General features: G+C 41.3%; 2 protein-coding genes across 12 annotated transcripts; one reads left to right on the forward strand and one right to left on the reverse strand.

Annotated features, from left to right (window-relative positions):
- Window positions 1-827: 827 nt before the first annotated feature.
- LOC137810933 (uncharacterized) lies at window positions 828-6,496 on the reverse strand. 11 transcript variants are annotated; one of them, XR_011080994.1, is made up of 10 exons: window positions 6,187-6,496; window positions 5,990-6,094; window positions 5,832-5,918; window positions 5,201-5,251; window positions 4,864-4,957; window positions 4,689-4,773; window positions 4,446-4,603; window positions 1,547-1,638; window positions 1,083-1,147; window positions 828-975 (listed from the first exon to the last, which is right to left on the reverse strand). XR_011080994.1 is itself a non-coding variant. In XM_068612432.1 (9 exons), exons 1-9 carry the CDS (start codon window positions 6,304-6,306, stop codon window positions 949-951), a joined length of 741 nt encoding a protein of 246 aa, XP_068468533.1. In that variant the 5' UTR covers window positions 6,307-6,496; the 3' UTR covers window positions 828-948. The 11 variants fall into 11 exon arrangements, 6 of the variants coding, with proteins under 6 accessions (XP_068468533.1, XP_068468536.1, XP_068468535.1 ...); XR_011080995.1 differs by lacking the exon at window positions 1,547-1,638 and having other exon boundaries at window positions 4,477-4,603; XR_011080993.1 differs by lacking the exon at window positions 1,547-1,638.
- LOC137810932 (peroxidase 64-like) lies at window positions 1,788-3,789 on the forward strand. The gene is made up of 4 exons (XM_068612431.1): window positions 1,788-2,133; window positions 2,243-2,431; window positions 2,573-2,735; window positions 2,840-3,789. Exons 1-4 carry the CDS (start codon window positions 1,930-1,932, stop codon window positions 3,232-3,234), a joined length of 951 nt encoding a protein of 316 aa, XP_068468532.1. The 5' UTR covers window positions 1,788-1,929; the 3' UTR covers window positions 3,235-3,789.
- Window positions 6,497-19,341: the final 12,845 nt, after the last annotated feature.

Genomic DNA, 19,341 nt, shown 5'->3' on the forward strand with positions numbered 1-19,341 from the left:
AAATCTTATTGAGTGAAGATGTTCAAAGTAGTAGTATTAAAATAATATCACTCTTATTATGATTTAAATTAAGCAAGATCCCTTGACCAAAACATTGTGACATAAGCAGTACGTCAACCAGGGACAGTTGTTTAGGACTAGAATCACATACCCAATATCAGCCAATATCACAACATAATCATCTTACATTATACTATAGTCTTTAGATCTTTGGAAAATAAATTCACCTTTATAAAAAGCCTTACTACATTCATTATCTTATTAATGGTCATGTTTTTCTTATAAACAATTCAAATCAAGTAATCATTATTCTTGGTTCAGAATTGTATAAACAAATGCCAATAATATAATTTAAAAACAAATTATAAATTAAACACATTATTGACATTCATTACTTTTAGGAATTTAATGTAACAAAAAAAATTCATCCTGAATATAACGGCTTTAACCCATATTTTATATTATTCGATTCTGTTACTATTTTTATCTATAAATAAATACGTTTATTTTACAATATCAATCCTATATTTATTTTATTTATTCTTAATAAATTCAAAAGAAAAATAGTAAAACATGGCTTAAATTTTCATTCAAATAAATATTCATATTTAGTGTTAATCGTGATTTGAGTATAATGGGGTTCTAGTAAAAGATTAAGAGTACAATTTCTTAGATTTATACAGTTTCAGTAGCCAGTACCAGCAACACCACAGCAACTCTGTATGTATCATCTATTCATCTTTTGACAAACAATCAGCTAATTTACTTACATTTTGAGGCCAAAAGTGCACTACAGACTATTCATTACGTAAATATAGCACAAGTGATTGAATAAGCTACTTTTTCATCTTAAACATTAAAAAAATGGCATTATACTGTTTGCTTTTTACAAATGCACCGGACTGTCTGGACACAAATTAGTACTGTTAATCATAAGATTCCTCTGAACTATAATTCACATAAGCAGGAAAGCTCCTACAATAATAATTGTAGTTTTGATAAGACCTGCCTACCATTATAACCAACAAAGCCTTGCAATGCAAGATTTAGCACTAAAAAGACAAGAATTACGATGGCTCAACCTTAACTACCCCATACATTCCTATATCTGAGGCGCAGTTTCCTTTGCTAGTTACTCCTTTTTGACCTGCCATTTAAAAAAAAGAGATTTGTTTTCAATTAAATGTCTATAAAGAATTGAGATAAACACTTTCTAAAAGAGAAGTTAAAACTCAGAAGAAAGAAACATTAAGTACTTTTCTCACAAATAATGAATAATAGTTTTAAAAAATCATAAATGAGTTTCGCCAAAAAAATAAAGGATACAAACATAACGTTGAAATAGAATAGCGCATGGACAATTGATCACATGGTTGTTGTCCTCAATTTCTGTTAAAAAGTGTAGACTTGATATCTCAAGTGTTTTATGGTAAAATCAAATATTTCACCTTCGACATTAGGACAATATGAGAAGGCCAAGGGCAATGTCATAATCAATGAATCATAATGGTGTATTATGGGGCAGGGGATGAAATTGTGATCTTACCAACCGTACTCTTGAAGAGGCGAGACCATGGAACTATAACTTCAGAGTGGATTTAACATGAATATGTAATTACATTATTCTGATTGAGGGTACTGTGAAAAAAAGTAATAAAAGAGGAACATCACATATCATAAGCCACAGAAAGCTACTATAAAAGTTTAATAACCTTCATTTAGTCCACTGATCATAAAGTGGATTGTCTTTTTGTAACGAGAATGCTTCAACATTACTACTCTTCATTGATAGTACTTCTTAACGAATTGATTTCTTGGGCCACGATATCTCATACAATGATTAACCTCTTTTATCTCTATAAAAACCCATTCCTCCATCGTTAATTTCAACAGCTAAAAGCTAAAAATCATCAAAGTACTCAAATTGGCATGGCTACCATGGTTGCTTTCTTGAACTTGGTCATCATGCTTTCAGTAGTATCTACCGGAAAGTCACTGAGCTTAAACTACTACGAAAATACATGCCCTAAAGTGGAGTGCATTGTTGCCAAGGCAGTGAAGGATGCCACTGCTAAGGACAAAACTGTTCCTGCAGCTCTGCTTCGAATGCACTTCCACGATTGTTTCATTCGGGTAACAGAATTTTGACTCCCTCCTTTCCTCTAGACTGTTTGTTTCTGCTTCATTTGATGTGTCATTAATAAAATCAATTTTTCTTATTTTTTCTCCTATTTTCTTGAAGGGGTGTGATGCCTCCGTGCTGTTAAATTCAAAAGGAAACAGCAAAGCAGAAAAAGATGGGCCACCAAATGTTTCTTTGCATGCATTCTATGTCATTGATGCAGCAAAGAAAGCATTAGAAGCCGCATGCCCTGGTGTGGTCTCTTGCGCTGATATCCTAGCTCTGGCAGCAAGGGATGCAGTTTTTCTGGTAAGTAATCTATTAAAGTACCAAATTTCTCATCAATAAGATTCTAAACAATTGTTATGTTATGTCTTTGAGAATTGATAACTGCAGCTACGGTAAATTGTATTTGCAAGTCTTAACTAATGTTATAAATATATTCTACAGTCTGGAGGACCTACATGGGATGTTTCTAAAGGAAGAAAGGATGGAAGAACATCTAAGGCCAGTGAAACCATACAGTTACCAGCTCCAACCTTCAACTTATCACAACTGCGGCAAAGCTTCTCTCAAAGAGGACTGTCTGGGGAAAACTTAGTAGCTCTGTCAGGTAAGTTCTCCCTAAAGTCAAAACTGCCAAAACTTATCATTTTTCATTTATTTCAATTTATATCTAAATAGTGTTTAGATTAAAATATCTTTTAACTCGTGTAGGGGGGCATACTTTGGGTTTTTCTCACTGCTCATCTTTCCGGAGCAGACTCCACAACTTCAGTGCTACACATGATGTTGACCCTTCATTAAATCCGACATTTGCAGCAAAACTGAAATCAATTTGTCCAGTAAAAAATCAGGCAAAAAAAGCAGGCACCACTATGGACCCTTCTTCAGCAACTTTCGATAATACATATTACAGGTTGATCCTCCAAAATAAAGGCTTGTTTTCTTCTGATCAAGCTTTGCTTGATAACCCAGACACCAAGAATCTGGTTACTAAGTTTGCCACCTCACAAAAGGCTTTTTATCAGGCTTTCGCTGAGTCCATGATCAAAATGAGTAGCATCAACGGGGGACAAGAGGTTAGGAAGGACTGCAGAGTGGTCAATTAAAAAGTTAAATCAATTTAAAAACTGATGTTCCAAACAAGTTATTCAGTATGAAATTGGTGGAACAAATTTCTCAGATGGGCAAGAAAATTGCATTTTTTTCCTCCACAAAAGAAATTGGTATATTTATCTCAAGTTAATAATATCAAGCATGTATTGGGATTTTAATTTAGTAGTTATAAATATCATATTGGTAGTCTTGAGTAATGAGTCAAGCAAGGTTCCACTCGGACAAATGAAGGTATCCCTGCTTAATCAGTTAAGAGAGTCAAGGTAAAATTAAGAGCTCAATTTTGTGAGAATCAAGCCAAACTTGACTCACAAAAGACTATGATTTGGAAATGACAGATATGATTTTCTTCCATAGTAATGCTACTAAATCTTATCATGAATATATCCAATGTAGCCTCAGAAAATTATTCGTGCAGACCGTACTTTTAGGCATAGTTCATGTTTGAGTGTTCACTTTCCCATTTTCATCCCAAAATTATTGTTGGTTGCTAAATGTTGTTTCTGAGATATATATTATTTGGAAATGACAGATGTGATTTTCTTCCATAGTAATGCTACTAAATCTTATCACGAATATATCCAATGTAGCCTCAGATCAGAACATTATTGGTGCAGTACTTTTAGGCATAGTTCATGTTTGAGTGTTCACTTTCCCATTTTCATCCCAAAATTATTGTTGGTTGCTAAATGTTGTTTCTGAGATATAGGATGAAATGTAGCCAAGAATCGCAAAAGAAATTTTTCTTAAATTACCAACTCAATAATTATAAATGGCTTTCAGGCTCTAGCCACTTGACAGCAGTGGAAATATCAACATGTAAACAACCTTTTAATGTGTAATAACACACTAAGTGGTCTTAGAGGTAAATTAAACCTAGCCCATATATATCTCAAAAACATGTTGAAATAAATAACAGTAAAATTTTCAACAACAATTGCCATCCCAGTTCCCATCCACAAAGATTCTTGCCTTATATCATGTCTCAAGATTAAGCAACAGCAAAATAAAAAGAAATGTTTTTTTCTTCATCTAATGTATAGCAGAGAAGTCCATTTTAGGACGCATTTATGTAGCCTGATCATGTCCTAAACAGTTTCTTGACCGTATAGATATGAGATGCAATTTTCTGAAAGCAACAAGAATTTATACAACAGCCGTCTGACCAAAAAAAAGGCAAAATTTATTCACAGTTTTGAGCTACCTCAAGCATTATCTTTCGAGATAAGAGCTACCTCTGCCAATTGAATGTTACCACTTAGTAGTGATGCTTTGTCAGATGGAAGGAAGGAAAACCCGTCAAGAAGTTTCAAACACTTTAAGCCCCATTTTCCCATCAAAAACTCAATAAGGTGATGCCCACTGCAAACAATTAATTAGCTAAACTAAATATTCTGGTTGTAGAGCTACAGCGAAAGTTCAGAGGATCATATGGAATGAAAAGTACCTTCGATTATGGTATGACGTTATAAAAATCGACCCGGGAGAATTTTGGAGCAAGAATGTCACAGTAGCAAAGAGGTCATCAAAGGCTAAATAATATGCAAAAAACAAACTTTAGTCCAATTCAAAGAGGAAGGCGACCCATAAGGGAATAAGTAGTGCAGTCCTTTATTTCTAACCATTTGAATCATACAATACATCGGCCCCTAGAATAAGTGTGGGCTGTAAATTGAATAAGGGTGAATCCCAAACACCCCACGTCAATCCCAACACCTACAAATAGAAGCCAAAACATTTAGAAAACATAAACAACTAACAATATCATAAAATTTCAACATCATGAACACCCCCAAACAAGCATTAAGCTTCCACTCGTTCACCACTTCTGGAAATTCCATGTCACACACAGACTTCCATAATATATACTGAAACATTAACATTCAACCAAGCACATTTTCACCACAGGCTTCATTATCTGGAATATGTTGAAACAATCACTATAAAGAGATAGCTTACATTGCACTCAAGTTTGTTCAAGTCACAAACTCTTCTCATGTTGTCAAGCACCTGCAAGTCAAAAATAAAACATTATGCAGTCAACTGATAATATATCTATTAAATTTCAGGATCCGATCAACAATTTAATCACAAGCTTATAATAATCATATAAGAATGTTGTTAATAAAGAACACAGTCATATTGGCAATTACTTTATTTGTTTAAAAATCACATATATCTTCCATGAAGGACAGTTTATTCAAACTGGATAAGAATCCAATGAACAATAAACCCTAAATCAATCATCACATCTGCATATCCAGCCAGACTCAAAGTTAAACACTTTTAGTCGACCAGGCTTTAGACCCGTACTTTAAAATTGAAAAAATTAATCCTCTTACATTGGAAACATGAGACTTTAGTTCATTCTTTTACATGCTTAAACTAAACTCGACATTCAGTGGTAGTTTTTTTATCACTACAAAGTTTGTAATAAATGACTAAATTCCCATGTTTTCTCAAGTTAAAGAGATTAAATTCCTCAATTTGAAAGTTTAGGAATCAAAAATCAATATTTACCAAAAGTAAAGGGAACAAAAATACGTTTTTTTTTTCAAATAACAATAATTGGACGACATTAATGTAACACCTCTAATCTGGTGGAGTTATCTGTAAGAGTGACACGAGCACCGAGTTTTGCTGCAACCAAGCCAGGCAAGGAAGTTCCAGCACCTAGCTGCATGAATATAATAAGAAAAAACGAAAATAAAGTAGACATAAGCACGAATTTGAAATAATAAGAAGTACCTCAACAACGGTGGCTCCTGAAAACCGATGCTTCTGCTGCCACACGTACTCAGCAAGAACTACGCTGCAGGGCCAGACAAAGAGGCCATAATCTTCCTTCATGTTCTACGTTGAAAGTACAGAAATAACAGAAGAAGAGTAATCGTTAGTTGATTGGGAAATTCATGTCTATGTGGAGATGTTGGGAAGTGAAGAACCTCGATGATGGAGATGGAGAAGCCTGGAGTTTCAGAATCATCGCTGAAACAGTGGCGAGAAACAGTGGTCATGGTGAGAGTGTCATCACACTCTTCATCATCCCAATCTTTCTCTTCCATGCTTCCCACCAAAAGGAGTTAACTGAAACCTCCAAATTTCAGAGGGAATTGGGGGCTTCAAAACCCTTATGAAAAATTATGCTAAACTCAATACAATTCTTGATATTATGATGGTTTTAGAAAAAAAAAATATAATAAACATTAAATTTATATGAAGGTGGCATGTTTATTTAGGTAAGATATAAACAAAACTAAAAGAAAATTAAAAGCATAGATTACAAATAAATAAAAAATCAGTGCTATGTGTTGAGTTTATTTCAATTACAGACATAATATATGTGGATAAGAGATAAATTTAATAACTTAATTGAAATAAATGTAACGAAATATGTATGTAAGGTCTCTCATTACCATCAACATATAGTCTTCTATTTTTTACTTATTTTTTAACATTAGCGACATATGATTTCTTTATCACGACAACCAAACATTTAAATACATTAAATACATGTACTAGTAAAATAATCATTCTCTTTATTCTTATTAAAAATAGGAAGTATCTATTATATATAATAAACTTCTCAAAATTTAGAGAGGTTGATATTTTAAATCATGTGTTTGATATTCTACTTTAGTTAAATATTTAATAAATTATAATATATAAATATATGTAAATCTTATTTTAGTAATTAATTTTGTAGAGTGTTCTGACCTCAAGTCTGTTGGATAGCATCGCTAGTGATGGAAAAGGTCCAAGCTCATGATAAAAAAAGCCCAAACCCAAATACAAGTTCAAGCTTCAGCTCAAGCCCAACAAATAGAAGATCTGGACAAACTAAGCATCATTAGATGTCTTTTTTTTTGTAATTACTTTTGAATATTTTTAGTAGAACATAAAGGAAGGTGTAGATATAGATATAAGATGTGCAAATGTATAAAGCTAAGTCACACCTTCCATGTGACATAAAAAGAAAGTGTAGGTGTAGATTTAGAAGGTGCCAAAATAAGAAACCAAGTCACACTTCCCTTGTGACTAGGAATTGGCTCCAAATTCAAATGCTTCTCATTTGAATTTCCCTCCACTTTCTTTTGAATTTCCAACCCTCTAAACACTATAAATAAGAGGGCTTGGCTCATGTATTTGCAAGATTAATATACTTAGTGAATTGCTGCCAAATTGTGTCAATTTCACTTCTTGTCTAAAAACCTCTCAAGGTTAGACTATTGATCTTCAATTCTCACCTTACCAAAGAGAGATGACCTCACCACTCTCCTTCCCTACCTAGCATGCACCTCCAAGGCCACCACACTTTTTAGGAGGGCCTTGTTCGTCATCCTCCATTGTGCTTCCGCCGATCATCAACAAAATCTCCAAAATCATGAAGGCACTTCTCCATCATTTGGTATCTAGAGTCATGGTCTTCAAGAGATAAGTGCCTTATCTTGTTTTTTATTTTTGTGTTCATTCTAATTCTGTGTTGTTCTTCATGTGTTCTTGAATGTCTTGTTGTTTTTTACATTTTAATTTGATTTAGATGCTGTTTGGAGAAAACTTGTTATTGAGCTTCTAATTTTCAAATTTGTGTAGGATTCCATATAGATTTGTGTTGCTGTTTTGTTTTTGGTTTATTTGAGTCTTTATTGCAATTTTAATTGGTTCATATTGTGTTGATTTGAGTCATTTTGATTTTTGAATCCAATTGTGTTTTGGCAAGTCATGTTTTTCCTAAATTGTCATCAATTCCAGTGCTGTTTTTGACAATTTTGGTTGCTTAATTTGCTTTGAGTTCAGCTTTTAATCTAATTTTTTTTATATTCTTTGGTGCATTTTTCTTTTAGATTTGAGTTCATATTTGTGTGATATCCATACAAATTCTTATACATCAATTTCATTGTATTTTTGAAGTTTCTTCAAACTCTTTTTGATTTCAGAATTATGATTCCTCTGTTTTTAATTATGTGCTGACTGTTTTTACTTATCAAATTAAATTCCATCGGAGAAAAATTTTGAAATTCTGAATTTAAGCAGATTGATGTATTAGAAAAAAAAATTCATAATTCAAAATACAGAAAAAATGATAAATCAAATGAAAAAAGTGTGCATTCTAGCGCGAACAGAGACGGTAATTTGACACCAGATTTGAAAAATTTATCACAATTAATTGGTCCATTGTTTTGGTGTGATTCCAGCGCCAAAATTTTGCTAAGATCTTGAACTACTTGTGTTTTAAATTTCGAATTCAAATTTCAAATATACAGATCATCATAAATATTTTAAGTCACGCATTTTGTGCCTCAAATTTCCAGTAGTACTGTTTTGGTTTTCTTAATCAATTCTAGTGTCATTCCTTAGGTTCAATTTGTGTGCCACCTTTTATTGAGTGCCTTATTTGATTGCTTGTCAAATTTATTCAATATTCTTTCAAGTTGTGTCATACAATTACTCCATTTGTTGTTGTCCTATTTCTAAATTGAATTGTTCTTTGTTTTAAATTTGTTGACCTCTATTATTGGTGAAAGAATTTCGAAGTGGTGCTTGTTAAGTTTGGAATTAACCTTTGTGGTGAGTTCATCCCTACTTAGTAGGTACTATTTTGAAGATTTAAATTGACTAACCTTAAGAGGTTAAGCAAGGGGCTGCAACAAGTAAGATTACAAAAACATACAAAGTGTGGGACACAACAAGAAGGAGTACCAAAAGTAAAGGAGTGTATAGTATAGGAAATCTGAATTTTACTTTTTGTAATTCAAGTTCTATGGTATTTCCTTTGAATTGTAACTACATTCAACTTTGATTAATTAGTGGAATAATTACGCATTAAACAGTGAGTGTGTCTTCAATGGCTCTAAGTGTCTAAAAGTCTCACCTTAGGATACGCCTAGTTTTAAAAAGCTTTCTAGCTAGTAAATTTTAATTGTGTTTAGCTAATTGTTTTTAATTGTTTACTTGCTTTGTTTGTTTAATTGCTGTGCATTGTTTTTGCATAAAAATTGTGTTTCTCATTCTTAATTGTGATTTAAGTAAATTACTTAGAAAAAGATTTGTGAGAAGTCTTGAGGGATAGATTTTGGCAAGGAAAGACTTGGTACTTAAGAGATCCTAGTGATCCACCTCTCTTTCCTGAAAAGCTACCTTCATTACTCTCATTTTCTTTCTTGAGGTAAATTACTTTTAACACAAAGCTTTAACCATGCCAGCCCATTCTTCTAAATCTAGTGAAAGTGATCTAAATTCCATTAAAACTCTTTTAAAACAAATAGCAAAGGACTTTCAATCACTCTCATATAAACATTTGGAACATGAGGAACAAATCAAAGAGCTGAAAATGGTTAAAGAAAATTATGAACACAACAAATCAAAAAGAAGTTCTCATGCATCTAACTCTAGGGTAGATAATTCTTCTGGGGAACAAAGCCTTAGAATTAACGAATATTGTCAACCATCCCCTAGGAAAGTGATCCTGCCGGTTGACCTAGCGCAAGAGCGATGCCTCGTCGCGATCTTCCTCACCAGCTTTGACACCACGTGCCCTTCAAGTCCACACCACAGATTGTCTCTCTGAGAACCTGAAAACACAAGATGGTGCCTCTGCGGCCGGTGGCGCTCCAACGCTCAAGTCAGTAACAAGAACACCCAAAAACTGAGAGAAAACTATACTCTGTGGAACCGTACTAAAGTGCACTCAACCCAAAACAATGAGCCGTAATGAACGTACCCCTGCAAATTCTGTTAAGTTTACCTTTATAGCTAGGTTTTTTTTCTCTCCAGGCAGTTACGCTTTGGATGCGTGGCTCGCATCCAACCCTGCACGTGTCACCATATAGGCTGGGGTAGCAGGTAGTACCCAGCCCTACACGTGTCATCATCTGAGCTAGGATAACTTGAGCGTCATTTCTATATTGCATCAAACCCTACACGTGTCGTCATCTGGGTTGGGCTAACTGGTAGTACCCAACCCTACACGTCTCATCATCTGAGTTGGGGTAACTTGAGCGTTATTTCTATGTAGCAACCAGCCGCGCGGCCAAGTCTCCTATTCAAGGAGTAATCTAGCACGTAACACGCTCTGGAACACCACCCGACAAGGCGAGTATCAGATGCAACAAAGTACACCATCTCTGTGATATCGCTTGTCGCAGGTGCCACCCTCCTTATTGCTACGCCATGTGTGTTCCAGCTGAGGAAACCTTGCCACCAACGAATGTCCACTCTGGGAATCCCGTCGTTGATGAGCAAGCTGTTCCCTCCAACTCACTCGACCTTCACGCCCCATGCTGGCGTGACAATCGTCTTACTGAACTTACATGCTTGAACTTACTCGTCTGAGCCTCCAACATCTTTAACTAAGTTTACTGGGAAACCCGGCGATGTGCTCCTTGCGACGATGTCAGACCACCTGATCTTCCATTATCTAACACGTCGATGACACACAAACCCGGCGACAACTGACGATGTACACTGCAGAACGCACTTCCACGAAAGGCGACCATGCTCACTTCTGGACCATTCATCTTTCTCTTGTGCACGTGTCCTGCTGAGCACGCCCCACATAGTCACTTGCTAGACACGTCATCACACCCGGTGACCTGATCGGTACACAAGCCCCCAGTCTTGAGCTGTGGTTTGTATAGCGAAAAGACTAAAGAGTCAAATTTCCGGCGACCTACGTGGCCTTGCGCGTTGGCGCTCATACTTTTTACTGATTTGACATTTCACCAACCCCTTCAATCAAACGACACGTGGACTTATCAACGACTATTATTTGTTGCCGTTTGCGCTTCTTGCAACGTTCGAAATTCTTAATACCTTCGCGCCACTTCACTGTTTCATTATCTTCTTCTTCACTTCAAACCCCCGAAATACTCTAGCGAAAATACTCTAGCGAACGTTTCGTCTCCCTCAATCATCGTCTTGCTTAACACGTTTCTGATCATCAAAAGGTAACCGTTCATCTCTTCCCACTGATATTTGTTGCATTTTAATCGGTTTGCATCATCCATTAACTGTCTGGAGTATACGCTGTGGGTTGTTTTTGCTCTTTGCTTCGCTTTTTTCTGCGTCTAGGTTTTCTAGCCTTTTCTCTGCGAGCCCCCCTTGTTCTTTCTGTCTTCCTCTTTTCGGTCGAGTCGTTCTGCTTATAAACTCTCATCTCTTCCCTTTTTCATCTTCTTTGCAGCTCTTCCGATGGTTTGCACAAAAATCACCCTGAACCCTCCTCCATCCTCTTAAAACCCTCCGACGAAAACTCGTAGGGCCAACCCCTCTTCTTCTCGCAATCCACCAAGGGATCCCAGTGTCCCTTCGAGCCAGGCCGTGAGACCCGCGTCCTCTCGACCTAACCAACCACAACCAACCCCACCTCAAACCAGCGTAGCTGTGAGGCCCCTCCCTGACTACAAACGACTGTATCCATGGGCCACTTCAGCCTTGCTGGGTGAGACCTCCTCCATTAACACCGACGTCGACGTCCTCCGCCTCAAGAAAGGTGATCAAGCTCACCTTTCTTTCAGCAAGGAACACGATGACAAGGTGTCTGTTCATCCTTGTCCTCTCGGAAAACCCATCTGCACTGACGACCAGGGGAGCAACGACAAACCCTTCTGCTTTGTCTATGCCACGATGTTCAAGAAGGTCAAGCTCCGCTTCCCCTTCACTCGTTTCGAGAGGGAGCTCTTGACCGAGCTCGACATAGCCCCCGCCCAGCTTCATCCCAACAGTTGGGCGTTCGTCAGGGCATACCAAATTGTCTGTGCGCACTTGGGACATCCAGCTTCGGTGGACGTGTTCCTTTATTTGTTCGAGGCCAAGAACCGAGACGATCGTCTATGGGTCAGCCTCAATGGGGTTGCTGGGAGGTCCATCCTCTCTATCTTCCAGCAATCCTACAAAGACTGGAAAGGGAAGTTCGTGCGCGTCTACTGCAACGACCAAGACCCCACTCTCCTCGATGGATTTCCCTTGTATTGGGTGAACAAGGGAAAGAAGGAGACTAGCTTCAGGAGGGCTAGGGGGCCAGAAAAGATGGGGGAGCTCGACAAAGACCTATGAAGAGTTGCCTCCTCCAACGTAACTTTGGCCACCTCCTCCATCATCGCCTATGAATTCCACGAAGGTCAACTGGACGTTCATATAGGTTTGTCTTTCCCTCATCCCCGAGTTCCCGTTCCTTGAATTCGCATCATCCTGCCTTTTACATCGATGTTGTCGTTCTGATTCGCGCGTAGTCTTAACTATCTAGTCCATGCATTGACTCACACTGCTTATTTTCTTGTGCATCATCAACTGCTTGAATTCGTTGGCTTTTCTGTGCAGATATGATGTTGGGGAAAGAAAGGATGGCTGAGTTGCGCTCCATAGCTAAACTCCACAACCTGGCAGCGGGCTCCCAAACCATTCCAAATTCCGTTGCAGAAATCGTCGCGGCCCAAGGCAAATCTCCACCAGTTGGCCCATCCACTGCCGTTGCTGTTCCTGCCCCTGAGCGGAAGAAACTTCCACCTAAAAAGGCTAAGAGGAAAGCCCCCAGGGTGGTGTCGGACGAAAGCACCGAGGATGGGCTAGTCTGCAAAAGGAAAAGGAGAGCTGTAATCGAACCACCACCAGCTGAAGGCGCCACCCCAGATTACGTCGAGAACCCCCCCAGCGCCTCCACGCCATTCGAGTCCACTGGGGATGTTCTTGCTTCAAACGCCTCAGTTGCTGAAGTTGTACCCGAACAGCTTGCTGATACGCAGGCTTCTTCCCAAGCTGCAGCGGAACTCCCCGCCTCACCACCACGCCTCGAGGCTCCCCTCGCCATCCAACCTTGGAGGGTGGTGGCGAGAATCAACCTTCACCTCCTCCCTCAACTCCAGCCCTTCCAGCTCCTCTCCAAGAAGCCTTGAAGTCTTTCACCGTGCGCCTGAACGCCATGGTTGATGAGAGTCTTCCTCAAGTCATCGGTGAAGGTCTGAAAGACTCCTTGAACAAGTTTGAACTCGATAACCGCATCCGCCAGGAGGAGGCGAGCACCGCGAGAGCTGAAGCTGAGAAAGTCAAATGTGACATGATGATGCAAGGGCTAGAGTTCTCGCGGGTGGAAAATGCTCTCAACGAGGAGCTCCGAAGTCTGCGCAAAGACAAGGTCGAATTGCGCCTGAAACTGCACAACAAACTTCAGGACGCCGTTGAGTTGGAGAGCAAACTCGTTCCCATGAGGGAGAGGATTGCAGAGCTGGAGGGGGCCCGAAAAACCGTCGAGGACAAGATGGCGAAGCTGGAGAAAAGGTCAACTGAGAGAGAAACCCTTCTGGGGAAAGTTGAAGCAGATCGGGACAAGGCATCCAAAGAACTTAGCGAAACTACCGCCGAGCTTGCCCAAGTGCGCGAGGAGAACAGCGGGTTCAAGAAGAAGGTCGACGAGCTTGAACTTGAAATTGCCCAGGTTCGTGAAGAGAATAGTGGGTTCAAGACAAAGATCGACGAGCTTGAGCTTGAAGCTGCCCAGGTTCTTACCTCCGGCTTTGGGGCTACTTTGGAGCAGTTCGCTCGCAAATTCCCCGATCTTGACCTCTCAGAGTTTTCAGTGTACAACGAAGTGGTGGATGGCAAGATCATGCCTCCAACTTAATTGTTGCTCCCATCTGCCACTTCAACTTTACCATCTTGAAACTCTTGTATTTAACTTTGATTTATATGTAATAACTTTCATTCTGCTCAAACTGTTTTAATATTCATTTATATATATGGCTTCTAATTTTATCTGTTGTGCGATCACCTGGTATAACTGGCTAGTTTTTGCTCAACCCAATTAACTTAGCACAAACTGGCGCTTAATTCTCTGGAAATCAACTTAACTTGAACAAACGATTAGTCTATAGCAATAACATTTGACACGAAATCACTTACTGGGCAGTAGGCGTGGGCCATTCTTAGTATCTGAAATTTCGCTTGCCTGGTCTGCCAAGTGACATGTGTGTATTCCTAGGTTATCGCCTAAAACTTTGTTGATCTGGGTCTCGCCGTGTAACCTTCTTTCTATTTCAATCTCAAAGCCATGGGCTTTCGGCGACGCCATTTTCCTTTTAACTGGAAACGTCCCCTGTGGGGCCACCTCATGACTTCATCTTTGCTCGACTGGAAGGTGAGCTGCCTTTCGGATCTCCCTCTACCTTCCCTGAGTCTTTAACCGGAGATAACTTAAGTCATTGTTCCCTCATCTGGGGTAGAGCCGCCTTTCAGATCCTTCTCTACCTCCTTGAGTTTTAGAACAATGATTTAGGCGGTGAGGTGTTCTCTGCGAACCTTCCCCAGCCATCCTTTAACTTCTTTTTTAACTGGTCTTACTAGGTCAATATTGATGTTTCACTCAAGGGGAAAGGTGTTTCCATCGACCTTCCTTTCCCATACTTAAGATCATTAACACCCTTGACTTTTCAGCTTTATCTTGCCTGAACTCACTTGAGGATGAGAAGGGCTCTTCCTGATGCCTCAACTTGCCCAGGGGTTACGTCTCCTCCCCCCTGGATGCACTGAGGACTTTCAAACTTGCCTCAGTTTGCTTACGCAAAGAGGTCTTGCAATCTGCTCTTGCCTGTACTCGCTCAGGGCGAGGAAGGCTTTTTAATCTCTTCTTGCCTACACTCGCTCGAGGCGAGGAGGTCTTTTTAATCTCTTCTCGCGTACACTCGCTCAAGGCGAGGAGGACTTTTTAATCTCTTCTCGCCTACACTCGTTCGAGGCGAGGAGGACTTTTTAATCTCTTCTCGCCTACACTCGCTCGAGGCGAGGAGGACTTTTTAATCTTTTCTCGCCGAATGGCGATGAGAACTTAAAAAACTTTATACTTGTCCCTCCGATCGCTAGGTGCGGTGAGGACTTAAAACTTTAACTTATACCTCCGAGCGCCAGCTGGCGATGAGGGTTTAAAACTTTATGCTTTAAAACTTTGCACTGAATGCATGCGATCTGAATTCGCCGTTGCTTTAAATTACACAAGGGCAACACAGTTTCTTTCCGAAGACTTAAAAAACGATAAGCATGCAAACTTAATAACTTGGAAACTTTGATAAACTTCGAAACCTTCTTTATTGGGTGACCTCGTTAAAAACCCTCCTTAGGAAAAAAAGAGTGCCCCCGTGAAAATCTGCTTTAACTGAAACATCTTAAACTGTTCAAGTTAATCACTACTTACAATGCTTTAACTGTAATAAAACTTGAGATGGGTGGCGTTCCAAGTGCGAGGAATCGCCCCTCCTTCCAGCGTCTCCAAGCGGTAGGCGCCGTTCCCGAGTGCTTCGGTTATTCTGAACGGTCCTGTCCACTTGGGTGACAATTTGTTCTCCATCTCATACTGGTGGGCCTTCCTCATCACCAGGTCGCCATCTCTGAATTGCCTTGGCCTTATTCTAGAGTTGTACTTGCGTTCAACTCTTCTCTTCACTGCTTCGGCCTTCACCCGCGCTTCCTCCCTGACCTCATCCAACAAATCCAAGTTCATTCTCTTTTCTTCGTTCGAGTCTTCCGCCACGAAGTTTTGGAATCTTGGCGAGCTTTCCTGGGTTTCAACTGGGATCATTGCATCACACCCATACACCAAACTAAACGGGGTTTCATGGGTTCCCGATTGCTCAGTGGTATGATACGCCCATACTATACGGGGAACCTCTTCAGCCCAAGACCCTTTGGCCTTCTCCAACCTCCTCTTCAATCCTCTCAACAAGACCCGGTTGCCTGACTCCACTTGCCCATTCGTTTGTGGGTGCTCCACATAAGCAAACACCTGCTGTATCCCAACATCCCCACACAGCTTCTTCAACAGGTGACTTGCAAACTGAGTCCCATTATCTGATACGAAACGCTTGGGCACACCAAATCGGCACACAATATTCTTCCACACAAAACTCTGAATCTTGTGCGCGGTGATCTGGGCTACTGGTTCTGCTTCAATCCATTTCGTGAAGTACTCGATTGCCACAACCAAATACTTCATTTGCCTGATCGCCAATGGAAAGGGTCCCAGAATATCGATTCCCCACGTATGGAACGGCCAGGGGCTGTAAATTGACTTCAGCTCTTCTGGAGGCGCCTTGTGCCAATCGGCGTGCTGCTGACATTGCTTGCAACACTGGGCATATTTCTTGCAATCTTCCCTCATTGTGGGCCAGTAATAACCTGCGCGGAGGGTTCTTGTAGCCAAAGCTCGACCCTCGATGTGACTCCCACAAATCCCCTCATGGAGCTCAGCCATAATTCTCGTGCACTTCTCTCCATATACGCATACTAAAAGAGGATGTGTGAACCCGAACCTGTACAAATCGCCATCGATGAGGGTGAACCTGTTGGAGTTCTTCTTTATCTTTTTGGCCTCCGTCGAGTCCATTGGGAGCACGCCATCCGCCATGTAGTGCTGGTATGGCGTTATCCATGTATCTGGCTCATGGATAGCGCAAACTTGCGTCATCTTCGTCTCCCCCCTGGACGTGCTCTGACTCTCGACGTCCTCAGAGTCTCCTGAGTCAAAGATCTATGACTCCTCGTCGTCCCTTCCATTGACTTGCACACATGAAGAACCTGGTGATCTGCCACGAATGCCCGAGGTATCTTCAAAGTTTCTTGTATAACGGTCCTCTGCCTGCCCCCCTTGCCCGAACTGGCGAGGTTGGCTAGCAAGTCAGCTTGGGCATTCTGCTCCCTTGGCACTTGCACCACTTCAAACAAAACGAAGGACCTCTTCAATTCTTGCACATACTCCAGGTAAGCCGCCATCTGCGGATCTTTGGCCTGAAACTCACCCGTCACCTGCCCAGTGACCAACAACGAGTCACTCTTGGCCATCAGCACCTTTGCTCCCATCTCCTTCGCCAACAAAATACCGACGATCAAAGCCTCATACTCTGCTTGATTATTGCTGGCTTTGAAGGCAAACCTCAGAGATTGTTCTATCAACACACCGTTGGGTCCTTCCAAAATGACTCCAGCTCCGCTACCCAGCTGGTTAGACGACCCATCCACCGAGAGCACCCAACGAAAATCATCCTCCGCACTCTGCACTGTTTCAGAAGATAGCTCGACCACAAAGTCAGCAAAGATTTGCCCCTTGATCGGTCCCCGGGGCTCGTACTTGATGTCGAATTCTGACAACTCCACCGCCCATTTCACCATCCTCCTAGCTACATCCGGTTTCTTCAAAACCTTCTGGATGGGTAAGTCGGTCATTACCAACACTGTAAAGCTCTGGAAGTAATGATGCAGCCTCCTCGCCGAAAACACCACCGCCAGCGCTGCTTTCTCTAAGGCCTGATATCTCACTTCTGGGCCCTGCAACACCTTGCTAACAAAATAGATAGGCCTCTGTACTTGATCTTGATCCTGGATGAGCACCGCACTTATCGCCTTCTCAGTTATGGCAAAATATAACCTGAGGGGCGTTCCCATTTGAGGTTTGCATAGAACCGGCGGGCTCGCCAAATACGCTTTGAGCTTCACAAAAGCTTCTTCACACTCCCTCGTCCAGACAAACCTATTATTCCTCTTCAGACATTGGAAGTATGGGTGGCCTTTTTCTCCACTAGCAGACACGAACCGAGACAGGGCGGCCATCTGGCCTGTGAGCTGCTGCACCTCCTTTACAGTGGCAGGACTCCTCATCGCCAGAATGGCAGCACACTTGTCGGGATTCGCCTCGATTCCCCTCTCAGTCAAGAGAAATCCCATAAACTTCCCTGCCTCCACGCCGAAAATGCACTTCTCGGGATTCAATTTCATCTTGTACTTGGCTATTGTAACGAACAACTCCTCTAGATCAGTAACGTGCCTGCTCTTTTCCAGAGATGTCACGACCATATCGTTAACATACGCTTACACGTTCCGCCCAAGCATAGGCGCAAGCACCTTATCCATTAGCCTCTGGTACGTGGCTCCCACGTTCTTCAGCCCAAAAGGGATCACCTTGTAGCAATAGCACGACCTTTCCGTCATGAAAGCAGTCTTTTCCTCATCCATGGGATGCATCTTAATCTGGTTATATCCCGAGAAGGCGTCCAAGAAACTGAGCAATTTGCACCCTGACGCACTGTCTACCAGGGCATCTATGCTCTGCAAAGGATAAGAATCCTTTGGACAGGCTTTATTCAGATCCGTAAAATCAACACACATCCGCCACTTCCCACTGCTCTTCTTGACCAGAACGACATTGGCGAGCCATTCTGGATACTGAATCTCCCTGATATGGCCTACCACGAGGAGTTTCTGCGTCTCGTCCCTGATCGCCTGCCTCTTTTCTTCGTTGAAATTTCTCCTTCTCTGGCGGATCGGCCTGACTTGGGGATCCATTGCCAAACGATGACACAAAAAGTAGGGGTCAATCCCGGGCATGTCTGAAGCAGACCATGCAAACGCGTCCAGGTGTCTACTTATCACTTTGGCGATCTGGTCTTGCGTCTCGCCATCTAAGGTTTTCCCCAGCTTAAACGTTTTGCCGCCGATCTTCTTCTCAAGCCACTCCTCGACCGGCTGAGGTCTCTTCTCACTGGCGATCAGCGCTCTCGCAATTCCTGACTCCCTGGCGGTCTCCGGGCAGTTTTTCTCTTCCTCCACTCGAGCGGCGCTCTCGGACCTCACCTCGACATCCTCCATTACCACATCACCCTCGGTGGCCACCTCCCACGCTGTATCCACAACTCGCCGGTTTTCCAGCTCAGGCCCCACACCAGGGGGCGGCGTTGTGGTTACATGGCACACCGATCTCTTGTTCTTGAGGCTGTTTTCATAGCACTTCTTTGCCTCTTTTTGGTCAGAACGGATGGTGATGACCACCCCTTCCATTGATGGTAACTTGACCTTCTTGTGCCTTGTTGAAGGCACAACTCCTATCCTGTTGAGTGTTGGCCTTCATCACATCTGCCGAGCTTCCTTGATCGACCAACACCCGATGGACCTTCCTTCCCGCCGTAACAAGCGAGATTACAATAGGGTCATTGTCATGAGGCACAACATCCCTAAGGTCTTCTTTGGTGAACGTAATGTCCACGTCGGATGAGTGATCCTAAAAAACCTCCACTGACATCACATACCTTGCATACTTCTTTCGCTGCGATGCAGTACACCCACCACCC

Source organism: Phaseolus vulgaris, chromosome 2 (assembly GCF_000499845.2).
Source record: "Phaseolus vulgaris cultivar G19833 chromosome 2, P. vulgaris v2.0, whole genome shotgun sequence".
Classification (NCBI taxonomy): Eukaryota; Viridiplantae; Streptophyta; class Magnoliopsida; order Fabales; family Fabaceae; genus Phaseolus; species Phaseolus vulgaris.